At 46.1% G+C, this 14,447-nt stretch overlaps 1 protein-coding gene across 2 annotated transcripts in view; it reads right to left on the minus strand.

Moving 5' to 3' along the window:
- RGS6 (regulator of G protein signaling 6) overlaps positions 1-14,447 on the minus strand; it is a 292,282-nt gene that overhangs the window by 269,790 nt on the left and 8,045 nt on the right. For both annotated transcript variants that reach the window (XM_066631615.1, XM_066631606.1), the window contains exon 2: positions 9,090-9,187. In XM_066631615.1, coding sequence (XP_066487712.1) covers positions 9,090-9,164 — 75 coding nt within the window. In that variant the 5' untranslated portion in view covers positions 9,165-9,187. The remainder of the gene's footprint in view (positions 1-9,089; positions 9,188-14,447) is intronic.

Below are 14,447 nucleotides of genomic sequence, written 5' to 3' on the forward strand. Positions count from 1 at the left end.
AGCATAGCCTTTCCCAGTTTGAAGAGATACTTGGCCAACAGTCTGAGGCTAAGAGGCAAAGAAGGAAGGCCCATAGCCAGGGAGACAGACCAGGGACAGACTGCACTTGCTCCCAGTGTGGAAGGGATTGTCACTCCTGAATTGGCCTTTTCAGCCACACTAGACGCTGTTCCAGAACCACCTTTCAGAGCGCGATACCATAGTTTTTCGAGACTGAAGGTTGCCAACTATATAAGGGAGTCTTTTGTTGCCACTGTGGCACACAGAAGAGAAAGAAACTCAAGAAAATGAGCACGTATGTACGATTGAACTAAGCTATGAGGTGCATTCAACACAGCATTTTCCACACTCACGTGTGCATCTCTGGTACAAATTCCAGCAGATCTGAAATTTCTCCTCTGATAGACTCAAAGGCATCTGCCTTATCCATCTGAAACAGCAGTGGGGATTTACATAGGGTAAAACTGCCTTCTGGCTACATTAAATCCCTCTTGGAATATTCCCCCAGACTTTTCCCTTCCTCTCACCAGTTCTGATACGGTTGTGTCATTAATTCAGAGAGTTCTAATCCTCCCATTTTCATATACCTTTGATTCGCCATTCACTTGCATCTTGCTTCTTCTCTGCAGTGGATTTAGGCTCCAAGCTCCCACATCTCTTTTTTGTGGCTCTTCTTCCCTCATTGCTTAATCCTAGTATTTTCAATTCCAGGTCTCTCTCCCCCTTCACAGGCAACCCACAGACAGTATTTCCTCATATGCTCCTGCTGGATCTACACAGAAAACGCAGACGGCCATTCCCCCTCATTTAAACTAGTTTGACTGCTTTTGGTTATTTAGGCAGATATGATTATTTGCAGGCACTGCATTTCATATTCTGTTTCTATTTTCATGCTAAAATTAGCGTGCGGAAGCACGGAAGACTTCCATGAGGAGAAAAACTGCACTGAGAGATTGTTTCGAAATGCAGAAGCCACCACTGTGATTTGCCACAAGTATGGCCTTCCAATACCATAACACTCACAAACAGACCACTCGCGTGAGCAATTAGCAACATAGGTTGGCTAATGGTAGTAATGCCTACAGTGTTTCCTAAACTGTGGGTCTGGACGCACTAGGTGGGTCGTGAGCCACTTTCAGGTGGGTCCTCATTCACCTCATTTCAGTGTGTATTTTATTTTTAATATATTTTTAAACAAATCAGCAACTGCTTGGGAGGGTTAGGTGGATTCTTCTTTAAACACATTTTTTAAACTTATTGTAAACTTTTAACTAATTAGATTTGATTTTGTTGTATGGTAGGTGCTAAAATTTTTCCTGCTTGATGATATCACTTCTGGCAATGACATCACTACCAGGCTAATGACATCACTTCTCGTGGGTCCCGACAGATTGTCATTCTAAAAAGTGGATCCTTGTGCTAAAAGTTTGAGAACCACTGCTTTTGAACATTAGGCATTAGGAAGACAAGAAAGATAGGACAAGACAGAAGACAGATCATATCTTGAGATATTTTCAGAAGTGAAAATCCCAGAGCCAAAACCTATTAATCCGTTTATAAGGACCAACCAAAAGAACATATCCTTGTGCAACTAGCTTTCAAACTCTCCAGAAGCTAATTGCATAAGAGAGTGTGCAATTTGGTTTGGTCTTAATACAATTATTAATAGATGATGACTTTTGGAATTTTTCTAATGGCCCAACACAGCCACGTATGATTAGTTTGATGGAAAAGGGCTCCAGAAATTCAGGAGTGCTGTTTGTCAAGCAAGACCATTCCTCTCTCTCCCCCCCCCCCCCAACTCGCAATACTATTTTGGTGATAATCACAGGCTGACAGGGTTAGTTCTTCCATAGGGACAGAAAGGAAGACAGTGGTATTTTGGTTGCCATGGAGGCAATTCACAGAGTCACTGAGCAGGTGTCACTACTGTCAATTGGACCAGTCTAGGGACCAGGAATGGGCGAGTGAGTGGCAGCTGCAGCCGTTATTTTTCATGCCTTCCCCTCCAAGGAAAGGGCGGGCACAAGGACCAAGGGGACCTGGCTTAGTCTAGGGAATAACCAGTGACAGGTAATCCCTTACAGCCTAAACCCACCCCAGAGTCCCAAACTGTAGATGGTGTCAGCAGCCAGTGACTTGAGCCTAACGAGAAGGTGATGGTCATGGTTAACTACAGGGAGGTCAGTTCACGTGTTATTTTTCAGAGAACTTGAGGGAGCCTAGACCGCTTTTAACCTAAGGATGGTGGTGTTTCAAACCAGAACTCCAAGCAGCCACTTTGGTACCGTCACCAAGTCAAGCACATGATACCTCTACTGAGCAAAAAGGACCTCTTGGCCATACTGAGCACATTCAACTGAATGCTACCCTGGATGTGGTCAGCTGACTTTTGACTCTAAAAAAATTCTTTGTGCTCAAGCCATTCCAGCAATCTGAGCACTGTTAATTGGGACTTAACTTCTGACTGAAGATGCATACGCTCACATGGCACATACTATAACTTGAAAATAAGTTGATGTTAAGGTGCTTAAGGAGAAAAAGCCATAGGCCGTTCAGCAGCACCCATGGGGGGCAGAGAAGGTACTGCACCACCTTCTCCAGCAGCCCCCCCACCATTGGTCACTTGGAGCAATGGTCACTTTGGTCATTTGGAGCTGCTCTCAGCGGCCAACAGATTTTTTTTCTTCACCAAAAAAAGGCAAAGAAAGAGGCTTGCTAGAGGCTCACCACCGCTCCAAGAACGTCATAAACCTGGAAGTTATTGGTGGTGATGTCATCACATCATCGCAATTATTTCCAAGTCAGACGGGCGCAGCGTTTGACATCACGCCCCCTGGGTGGCATGGGACCCAGGTATGCTGCTGTTTAGGATATGCCTTGAAAGATGATGAGACCAAAAATTACAGTGTGTTTCTTTGGAGGGCCAAATACATATATTGGGGCCGAAGTCTTCAAAGAGTTTAATTTTTCTTAACAGCTACGACCAGAACAGCAACAAGGTTTCTAGGAAAGATGCAGAATTTATTGTTTTGAAGGTTTTCTGATATATTCTCTATTTGTAGATTATTGTGAACCTTACAGTCTTATGTTTGAACAGAAACAAACAGCCAGACATTTAGATATAAACCAAATTATTCAGCATATGATGTGTGGGGCGCTGCTCAAAATTAGCAATTATTTACAACAAAATCAAAACCTAAAATATACACTATATTCCACAGAATATTGTTGTTATTACTCTATTTTTCCAGGCATGGAACTCATGGATTTAATTCAAACCCATACTGTGAATATATAAACAACACTGGTGCCTGACAACGGTAGCCGAGTGAAACCCAGCAGCTCTGTCATGATACAGCCAAACAGGATTGCTGATTATTGATTAAGATTCATGAGCAATTTTCAGTAGAACAGAGTAGCATTTTCTATGCTGTTTAAAGTACAGAACTGATGGCAGGGGGTGTCAAAACTAATTCCAAGTTTCATAGAGATACACATATTAATGTAGAAATCAATATTCTCACAGTTAGATATAATCTAAAATCTTACCTGCTCCGAGATTTCAAATGCAGGATTTTATCATAATAAATTAATATATTTCATTTACTTGCTGGACAATGCAGCAAAAACACTCCCTGCTGCTTTCTTAAAATGGCATGAACGATGAGGTGGCAGAGTCCTTACACTGAAACTGCACCTCCATATCCACAAAACACCTCCAACTGCAATTCAAGAGTGGTTTGCAGGCAAATGTGCCATGTTAAAATTGCTCCTGTGACCAATCTACTTTTTCAGGAAGAAGGTTCGTTCTAGTCCGACGTGCTGACACTGGGATGCTTTCAAACTAATACCTCTTCATATGAAACTGGAGGTGGTACAGTCTCCACAAGAGGATGGAGTATTTCCTAAGAACTGGGTTTCAGGGCAGAACTCTGTGATATGCAAGGATAAAGCAACTAGGTAGCCTTTGAGTACAAGGAAGCTACGTGCTGATGCCTTTACTAGAGTTTACAGTTTACAGTTACAATCTCACATTCTGCAAAGAATTTTCCAGACTTCCAGAGGGCAAGGGCGACCAGGCGACTCTTTTTCCAGGACATGTCCTCTTTTTTAGCCTCGTGTCCTGAAAAAGAACTTAAATGTTCTCCTTTTCCCTGTAAGCAGGCCCCTGCAGGCAGTGCCCAGCCTTCTTGTAATTAATAAATTACATGTATTAAATTATATAGTTTAAAATTTAGTAATAAGTATTGTATTGGCAACCTTCAGTCTCGAAAGACTATGGTATCGCGCTCTGAAAGGTGGTTCTGGCACAGCGTCTAGTGTGGCTGAAAAGGCCAATCCGGGAGTGACAATCCCTTCCACACCGGGAGCAAGTGCAGTCTGTCCCTGGTCTGTCTCCCTGGCTATGGGCCTTCCTTCTTTGCCTCTTAGCCTCAGACTGTTGGCAAAGTGTCTCTTCAAACTGGGAAAGGCCATGCTGCACAGCTTGCCTCCAAGCGGGCCGCTCAGAGGCCAGGGTTTCCCACTTGTTGAGGTCCATCCCTAAGGCCTTCAGATCCCTCTTGCAGATGTATCGCAGCTGTGGTCTACCTGTAGGGCGCTTTCCTTGCACGAGTTCTCCATAGAGGAGATCCTTTGGGATCCGACCATCATCCATTCTCACGACATGACCAAGCCAACGCAGGCGTCTCTGTTTCAGCAGTGAATACACGCTAGGGATTCCAGCACGTTCCAGGACTGTGTTGTTTGGAACTTTGTCCTGCCAGGTGATGCCGAGGATGCGTCGGAGGCAGCGCATGTGGAAAGCGCTCAGTTTCCTCTCCTGTTGTGAGCGAAGAGTCCATGACTCGCTGCAGTACAGAAGTGTACTCAGGACCCAAGCTCTGTAGACCTGGATCTTGGTATGTTCCGTCAGCTTCTTGTTGGACCAGACTCTCTTTGTGAGTCTGGAAAACGTGGTAGCTGCTTTACCGATGCGCTTGTTTAGCTCGGTATCGAGAGAATGAGTGTCGGAGATCGTTGAGCCAAGGTACACAAAGTCATGGACAACCTCCAGTTCATGCTCAGAGATTGTAATGCAGGGAGGTGAGTCCACATCCTGAACCATGACCTGTGTTTTCTTCAGGCTGATTGTCAGTCCAAAATCTTGGCAGGCCTTGCTAAAACGATCCATGAGCTGCTGGAGATCTTTGGCAGAGTGGGCAGTGACAGCTGCATCGTCGGCAAAGAGGAAGTCACACAGACATTTCAGCTGGACTTTGGATTTTGCTCTCAGTCTGGAGAGGTTGAAGAGCTTTCCGTCTGATCTGGTCCGGAGATAGATGCCTTCTGTTGCAGTTCCAAAGGCCTGCTTCAGCAGGACAGCGAAGAAAATCCCAAACAAGGTTGGTGCAAGAACACAGCCCTGCTTCACTCCACTTCGGATGTCAAAAGGGTCTGATGTGGAGCCATCGAAGACAACAGTGCCCTTCATGTCCTTGTGGAAAGATCTGATGATGCTGAGGAGCCTGGGTGGACATCCAATCTTGGGGAGAATCTTGAAGAGGCCGTCTCTGCTGACCAGGTCGAAAGCCTTTGTGAGATCTATGAAGGCTATAAAGAGTGGCTGTCGTTGTTCCCTGCATTTCTCCTGCAGTTGTCTAAGGGAGAATACCATATCAGTGGTGGACCTGTTGGCTCGGAATCCACACTGCGATTCTGGATAGACGCTCTCTGCAAGTACCTGGAGCCTCTTTAGTACAACTCGGGCAAACAGCTTTCCTACAACGCTAAGGAGAGAGATGCCGCGGTAGTTGTTGCAGTCACCCCTGTCACCTTTGTTCTTGTACAGCGTGATGATGTTTGCATCCCTCATGTCTTGAGGTACTCCACCTTCTCTCCAGCAGAGACAAAGGATTTCATGCAGCTCAGTGACGATGATCTCTTTGCAGCATTTTAGGACTTCAGCAGGGATGCTGTCTTTTCCAGGTGCCTTGCCAAAGGCAAGGGAGTCCAGGGCCACGTGAAGTTCTTCTAGGGTTGGTTCACTGTCAAGCTCTTCCAGCACAGGCAGGCACTCAATGTTGTTCAGTGCTTCTTCGGTGACTACATTTTCTCTGGAATATAGCTCAGAGTAGTGCTGCACACAGCGTTCCTTCTGCTGCGCCCGATCCTGGATGACCTCGCCTGTGGCAGACTTCAGAGGGGCAATTTTCCTCTGTGTTGGACCTAGGGCCTGCTTGATACCATCATACATCCCCTTGATGTTGCCCATGTCAGCTGCTATCTGTATCTCGGAACAGAGCTGGAGCCAGTAGTCGTTAGCACATCTCCTAGCAGTCTGTTGGACTTTGCTGCGAGCAGTTCGGAGGACCTGCAGGTTGCGCTCACTGGGACAGGCCTTGTATGCTGCTTGAGCTCTCCTCTTTTCCTCAATGACTGGTGTCAACTCCTCAGAGTGGGCTTCAAACCAGTCTGCCGCCTTGTTGGTCTTCTTGCCGAATATGGACAAGGCGGTCTTGTAAACGGTATTCTTGAAATGTTCCCATCTGTTGGATGCGTTTGCGTCGGCCGGGCCTGGAAGAGATTCCTCAAGCGCTTGTGCAAATTCCTCCACTTTTCTCTGATCCCGGGTCTTGCTGGTATCAATGCGAGGTCTTCCTTCCTTTTTCGTGTGATACAGTCGCTTTGTTTGCAGTTTCACTCTGCTGCACACCAGGGAGTGGTCAGTGTCGCAGGCAGCACCATGATAACTGCGTGTGATCTTGATGCTGGGAAGGCTGGAGCGTCTGGTGAGGATCAGGTCGAGCTGGTGCCAGTGCTTTGATCTTGGATGTCTCCAAGAGACTCTATGTTGGGGCTTTGTGTTGAAGAACGTGTTGCTGACACAGAGACCGTGATGACAGCAAAACTCTAGCAGGCGTTGGCCATTTTCGTTCATCCTCCCAGTGCCAAACTGACCTAAGCAAGTGGGCCATGAACTGTTATCAGCACCAACTCTAGCATTGAAATCGCCGAGGATGAACAATGGCTCTTTTACAGGGATTTTCTTGACAGTGGTGGCCAGGTCATCATAGAATTTGTCTTTGGCTTCTGCTGGAGACGACAGAGTCGGTGCATAAGCACTGATGAGAGTGACAGGTCCTGCTGATGACTGGAGCTGCAGGGACAAAATTCTTTCACTTCCCACAGTAGGTGGGATGATGGATTTCAGCAGGGTATTTCTGACCGCAAAGCCAACGCCATGTTCCCTGGTTTCGTTTGGTGGTTTTCCCTGCCAGAAAAATGAGAAATTTCTCTCCTTGACAGATCCGGAATCTGGCAGCCTAGTCTCTTGAAGGGCGACGATGTCCATCTGCAGTCTGTTCAGCTCCATGTCGATGACAGCTGTTTTGCGTGCGTCGTCTATTTCTTGCAGGTCATCAGAGAAGCCAGGTGTCATTGTCCTAACGTTCCAGGTGCCCAGCTTTAGGGCAGTAGTTTTCTGTTTTCTGTTGCATGGTGCAGAGTTGTCGATCCGCTTGTCGGTTTTCACCCTAAACCCCACGCACCCCATGAGGTTAACGGACCGTGGCGAGGCAACACCTTACTGGCTGGGGACTGCCCAGCTTAAGGTGGGTGGTAGCTGCCCAATGAGATGCAATGATCTCTCCCACCGTCGGAAGCAGCCCCTGGCGTCATGCTCTACGCCAATCGAGCAAAGACTTATAATCGGTAAACTGCTGCTTCCCGTGTTGTGCCGACGCTGTATGGCGAAGTTGGAGTGTCCTCTCCAGTGCGCGAAGCCTGGGTAAAGAAGGTATGGAGGATAGGCTGTTACCCATGCAGCAAATCCCCCCTCTCCACGTTGCTGGAATGGTCCAATGGAAAGGCAGAAGCCAATACGGTTGGTTCCAGCGGCGTCGCAGGAGTTGCCAGAACGTGACTGTGTTCAGCCATGAACTGCCTAAGGGACTCCGGCTCCTGATTTTGCCTCGAGGTTGACTCCTGAAGCCTTTTCCAGAACTGGATCCAGAACTGGATGTAGCCACAAGGCAGTGGAGGTTTGAGGTCAGAGTTTCCTTCTCTTAGATGAACTGCCTTCCTAGGCTGACGAGTCCCATCTACCCGGTGGCTGTTTAGTCGCCTCTTACGACAAGTACAGCCAAACTGAGGGCCTATTCTTAGCCCCCAGCCCCCAGGGTAAGTAATACCCTGGGGGTATTACTCAGTAATAAGTAACAGTAATAACAGTAATAAGTAACAGTGTTTAAATTAACCACATGAAATCCATATATATGAGTGTCTTTAGCTTTGATTTTGTCATGACCTACATTTTTCTTCAATGTCCTACATTTTGGAGTGCCTTGTCCTCTTTTGAGGATATGACATCTGGTCACCCTGGCAAGAGCTGAGAGTCGGACTTGAAGATACAGACTACTGGTAAGTAGATAAGTCCACAAAAGAGACTGCAGTACGGAAATCCAGTGCTAACTGGGACCTCTTATCCCCTTCCCCCAGTTCTGGTTTAGGGTTGTTGCAGCACAAAATCAGTTGTGAAATCACCTGGACCCAGCCTAATGCATGTCATGATCATCCTTAAAGTCCCATCATAATATATGCCAAAAACATTTCCACAGCAGCCATGTTCATGAATTGCTAGAGGAAAAAGTGACTACTCACACAGTGGTTTGTGCTGGCCTCTTTGTGGGCATATTTTTAAAACTGATCAGCTTAAAAACAAATCACTTATGTGTATAGACTGTACGTAAGTCAAAGTACAGTGATGAAATCAATTTGCTGCCAATGAAGTAAACAATCTAGGTTCCGGTATGTTGGCTGTAGCTCTCAATCAGTAGCAAAAGCATTAGTTTTATAACCAGTTCTCACAAAGGCAAATCTCATTCAGCCTATTTTAACAGTAGTCAATTACATCTTAAAAAATTCTTCTTAGAATTTTAAATGTCGTTCCAAGCAGATAAAAAACAACAGAGAACCTCAAATCTTGTAATATACGATAAGTAGCATAAATTTATCTTAGGAACCTTTCTGAATAAATTCTGCTTTGTTAAAGCTCAGTGGTTACAAGTCAGAAGAAGTTGACCAAGAAGTTACTCCAATGTCCTTACCTTTCGGTAAACAATCATGTTTGGAGAACTCTCCTCTTGATCAGCAGTTTCCATGTCACTGGACCCCTGGGCCATGACGAGCCCGTCTCTAACTCACACTGTAAAGGCAAGAAGAGAATTCAACAGAATGCCCAAACAGAAGAATTATTATAAATTGCAAAATCAAATGCATAGACCAGGGGTGCTCACACTTTTTTGGCTCGAGAGCTACTTTGAAACCCAGCAAGGCCCGGAGATCTACCAGAGTTTTTTTTACAATGTTCGCGCCATCATAACATATAACATTTATGTGTACAATGTATGTTGGTGTACCTTGAGCTCCACTGAGTATAACAGGACTTACTCCTGAGTAGACATGCCTAGGATTAGGTTGTGAGGCTGCAATCCTAGCCACACTTACCTGGGAGTAAGCCCCATTGAGTTAAATGGGCCTTACTCCCAGCGTTTCCTCCCAGAGGCACCTGAAGGGGGAGGTCGGCACTCCGTGATCTACTCATTTTGCCTCGCGATCTACCGGTAGATCGCGATCCACCTATTGAGCACCCCTGGCATAGGCAGGTGAGCAGAGAAAAAAAGGGAGGGGATTGCACGTTTATTCCATTATATAATGCCTGAGATACATGAGAGAGAAATATTTTGATGTGACTGATGAAATAGCAGGCTGTTAACATGCTCTTGAACATATTGTTAGGTACTCCCAGACAAGTTCCAGGGGTGTGCTATGGGGTTTCACTTCCTCTGGATCAGCGGTATTCAAACTCGCAACCACTGTCCGACAGAAAAGTGGACCCCGTTCGGACTGGACCTTACCGTTCCACCTCCACGTTTATTTTATTTATCTATTTTTCACATTTTTATACTGCCCTTCCTCCAAAGAGCTCAGGGCGGTGTACACAGCTGCTCCCCTCCCTTTGTCCTCACAACAACAACCCTGTGAAGTAGGTGAGGCTGAGAGAAAGTGACTGGCCCAAGGTCACCCAGGAAGCTTCATGGCTGAGGGGGATTTGAACCTGGATCTTCCAGGACTGAGTCCACCTCCCAAACCACTACACCACCCTGGTTGCTCTTATTCTGAGTAGATCTGGGCACCAGGACGCTCTGGACAATCACATCCGTTGCCCAGTGCCCATTAAGGCTGTGCAATAGGATGTTCAGGCAGACACTACTGCCCATCAGAACATAAGAACATGACCCCGCTGGATCAGGCCATAGGCCCATCTAGTCCAGCTTCCTGTATCTCACAGAGGCCCACCAAAAGCCTCAGGGAGCACACAAGACAACAAGAGAACTCATCCTGGTGTCCTCCCTTGCATCTGACATAGACCATTTCTAAAATCAGGAGGTTGCACATAATACATCATGGCTATGTGTATAGCCCAGATCTACTCAGAGCACCCTGGTGCCCAGATCTACTCACAATACAAGCAGCGCGGAGGCAGAATTGTAAGCTCTGCTCATGGATCAGAGGGCTTTCCCCAAACCCCAGATCTGGCCCTCAGGCCAGGGTTTGGAGGATCCTGCTCTGGATGATAGCAGCGGAAACCAAGGATGCCTTTGTAATACAGGAAATGTCCCCACCCTCCATGCATGTCCATTCACGGCTTCTGCTGGGCTCAGACTGAGCATTACAATGAAAAAAAACACAACTTCCGGTTTTCTCATAAAACCAGAACTGACATTTTAAATGCCTTATAAGGCATTAAAAATGTCACTTCCAGTTTTACAATAAAACCTGAAGTGACTTTCTTTTTTACTCTAAGGCTCTGTCTGAATTTGGCAGAGGCTGCAGACAGACATGTGTGGCCTCTATTGTGCTCACTGGACCCTCTGGAGGCAACAGGAGAGGATCTCCCCTCGCCTCTGGAAGGGGTGCGAGCAGGGGGCCCGCGGACCCGATCCACAAATAAGTGACTCTGTGGATACTGGATCCTCAGATATGGGGGGCCTCCCTGTATTTGTTTTATCTAGAGTCAGGAACTCCTAGAAGGCAGTTCCTCAGAGGGTAAATTGAGTAACTTGCAGATTTCATCTAAAGTAAAAACTTTCATTTCTCTCTCTCTCTCTCTCTCTCTCTCTCTCTCTCTCTCTCTCTCTCACACACACACACACACACACACACACACACACACACATTCAAAAACACAAAGAGGTTTCTAAGTATCAGGAGTCAACCAGGATACGGCCCATGGAGGCTCTTTATCCACCACCGCCGCCGCCACCACCCCCCAATAATTGGGCTCTCCCAGCACCACCCTCAGCTGCTGAGCTGCAAAGAGACACCTTGGCAGAAGTGGCTCTGCTGAAAGACCGGCACTGGGAGAGCCCAAATATCATGGAGGCCAACCTTTCAGCAGCACCACTTCTATTGACATGTCACTGCTGAAAGGGCTGCCCACATGATAATTGAGCTTTCCCAGCACCACCCTTTCAGCAGTGCTCCTTCTGTCAAGGTGCTGGGAGGGAGAGCTGGAAGAAAGCCCTAGAAGGTGAGGAAGGTGAGCCCTATGGGGGAAGAGGAAGACAGAGAGAGAAAGGGAGAACCTATTAAGGTGCTGGGAGAGCTGAACCCTTTCGGTACCACTGCTTCTTCCAACCCTGGGCTTTCCCAGATATTGAAAAATATGATCAAGATTTGCACACTTTTCTTTTCAGTCATTTGAAGCTAATGAGCTCCAAAGTGAGAAAAATGTGCTTATTTCTAGTCATCACCTCCTTAATGACATCACTTCCTGCTTAATGACATCACTTCTGCCCCTCAGCAGGCACTACTGTTCGGCCTACCGTATGAAACGATTTTGACACCCCTGTTATAGAGCACAATAAGCCCTCCCTTGAGCCCCTCTCACATTATATCCTCACATTTCCCTTTGCAGTAGAAAATGAGCCAGTTGTCACCTGACCCACCCATTCCTTCAGCCCCACCTCCAATACCTGCAGTGTAAAACATCTATAGCCTTGCTTGTTACTGGAGATGGGACAGGTTATAGGACTGCACTTGGTCTGCGGCTGTTTAGAAATGGATACTTGAAGGCAGGGACATTTGTTCAGGAACAGAACACCAAGAAATGGTGAATGAGTCATGAGACAGCCACAGATTCCCTGTGGATTTGACAGACTGAGTTTGCATGAGAAATGCTGAATCACTGAACTATAACTTTGTCAGGAAACCTTAGCATACACTGAAGCAATCTCACAATGTCACGCCATAATTACAGTATTTAGTCAGCCAGGTGCTCCATTAAATACAGCAACTCCTCAATTCATTAAGACTAATGAATGAGGCCTTGTCCTCTAGTTCAATCTTTCCTTGTTTTTGATGACAGACCCTGAATGTTTCCCATTCACCTGAGCAGGGAGTGCTGCCCATGTAATCTGATGCAAGAGGGTAGCAGGTAGCGAATAGCAAAGATACACAGATAGGCACTAGTGTAGAGAGCAGGCAGTATAAAGGGTCCTGCACTGCAGAGCAGAGATCAGTAGAACATTGTATCACCTAGTGTGGGAGGCCAGCATGTCAACCCTATGAAAGACCCCTCATCCATTGCAGTGGCTCAGGCAATGCCCTGGGTGGGGGTTGGGATGGTGATCTACCATCGCTCTGCCCCCGCTGGTTTTGGTCTATAACTTTTGATAGAATAGAAATACTTCAACGTGGTTTGCTTCATTGAATTCGGCATGAAATTACGCATCGATTGATATATAACATGATGGTATTATTCAGAAGTACCAAGATTTAAAAATTTTTGGTGAGTAGTGGTGTCTCTCTCTCTCTCTCTCTCTCTCTCACACACACACACACACACACACACACACGTGTGTCATATGTTGCCCGGTGTAATGCCAGAAGGCCTGGAACAGGAGTTAGGATACAGAGGAGGAGGCCTCCACTGACCCTACCCCCTCCCAGGCCTGATTCACACCCCCTGTTCCACCCTCCCCAACCCAAAACATTACCTTCCTGCCATCCTCCTCCTGCCCCAGCGCCAGCTGGTGCGAAACTCAACTCCACCAGGGTCATCGGCACCTGGTTGCAGTGCTGGCAGGCCACAACAGGCTGTCCCATCAGTGCTGCTTGCTTGCAAGTTGGAGTAAACCACTTTATTGTGTTCTTACAACATGCTTAGCTTGTTCTTAAAACTATGTTGTAAGAAAGTTGTAAGGACATGTTCTTATAACTATGCTTAGTTTGTGCCAGCATAGTGGCTGCTGCACCGGCACCAGTGTAGTACAGGATTGCGCTATGAGCCAGCAGTCATAGATTTGACCATAAATATTACTTTTTAAAAAAATACAAGAAGTTATTCCTTTCCAGGAGTTCAAAATACAACAGACAAATTGAGTTCCACCATGACTGCATGTCTAATTAGAACTGAGAGAAGAAGAGAAAGGGAACATTTGCCATTTCTTTTGCTAATAGACAAGACATTAGGAAAAGCATCAGACCATGCAAAAATAAAGTCAATATTGGCAGAGTCTAAATAGTTTCATCATCATTTAGCAAGGAGATCCAGTAAATGAGATCTATCGTTTTGTGCCTTTGGATAGGAGGCTTCAAAGATACTGCTGTATTTCAAGCAAAATGATATAAACAACTTTTAAAAGAATTGTAATGCACAAACCAGGATAGAGCACTTCACAGTTGGTTATGGTGTGTTAGCTGAACTGTGTGGGGAAAAAAAACTCTTTCAAAGCAGAGTTGAGCTACACAAAGAGCTTCTTATGCACATACGTGTATATCCACACAAAGAGAGAATAAAATAAAACAAGAGATGCAACTGATCATGGCCATGGGCACAGAGACATAAAACAATAGCACTAGCAAAGAAGGTAATGAGAAGTCTCATCAAAGCAGGAGAGAGCAAATCACAAACATTTAAACAACCACAGACAGCCTTCAATATCCATGGGTTTGGTATCTGAATATCCATGGGTTCCAAACCCGCATGGTGGGCACCTATAAGCCTCTGTACCCAAATGGAGCTGTGCTCCAGTTGGGTCTGGAGGCTCCTCTGAGGGCTTGGGAGGCTGCCCGTGGCCTCCATGACTCTCAGAAGCCCTTCAGAGGACTGAAAACCACAACTTCCACTTTTCAGCAGAAAAACAGAGGTTCTGGTTTGCAGAACTAGTTGGGACCCACTAGGTGGGTTGTGAGCCAATTTCAGGTTGGTCCCAATTCATTTCAATATTTTATTTTTAATCTATTAGACCAGATGCTACCATGGTATACGACTGCATTTGGGAAAATGTTACAGATCTGTACTTTTAACAGGTTACTATGTATATGCTTTTAACAATGACAGTAAATGGGACTTACTCCTGGGTAAGTGTGGGTAGGATTGTTAAAAATTTTTCCACTTC

This window comes from Tiliqua scincoides, chromosome 1 (assembly GCF_035046505.1).
Source record: "Tiliqua scincoides isolate rTilSci1 chromosome 1, rTilSci1.hap2, whole genome shotgun sequence".
NCBI classification, from domain to species: Eukaryota; Metazoa; Chordata; class Lepidosauria; order Squamata; family Scincidae; genus Tiliqua; species Tiliqua scincoides.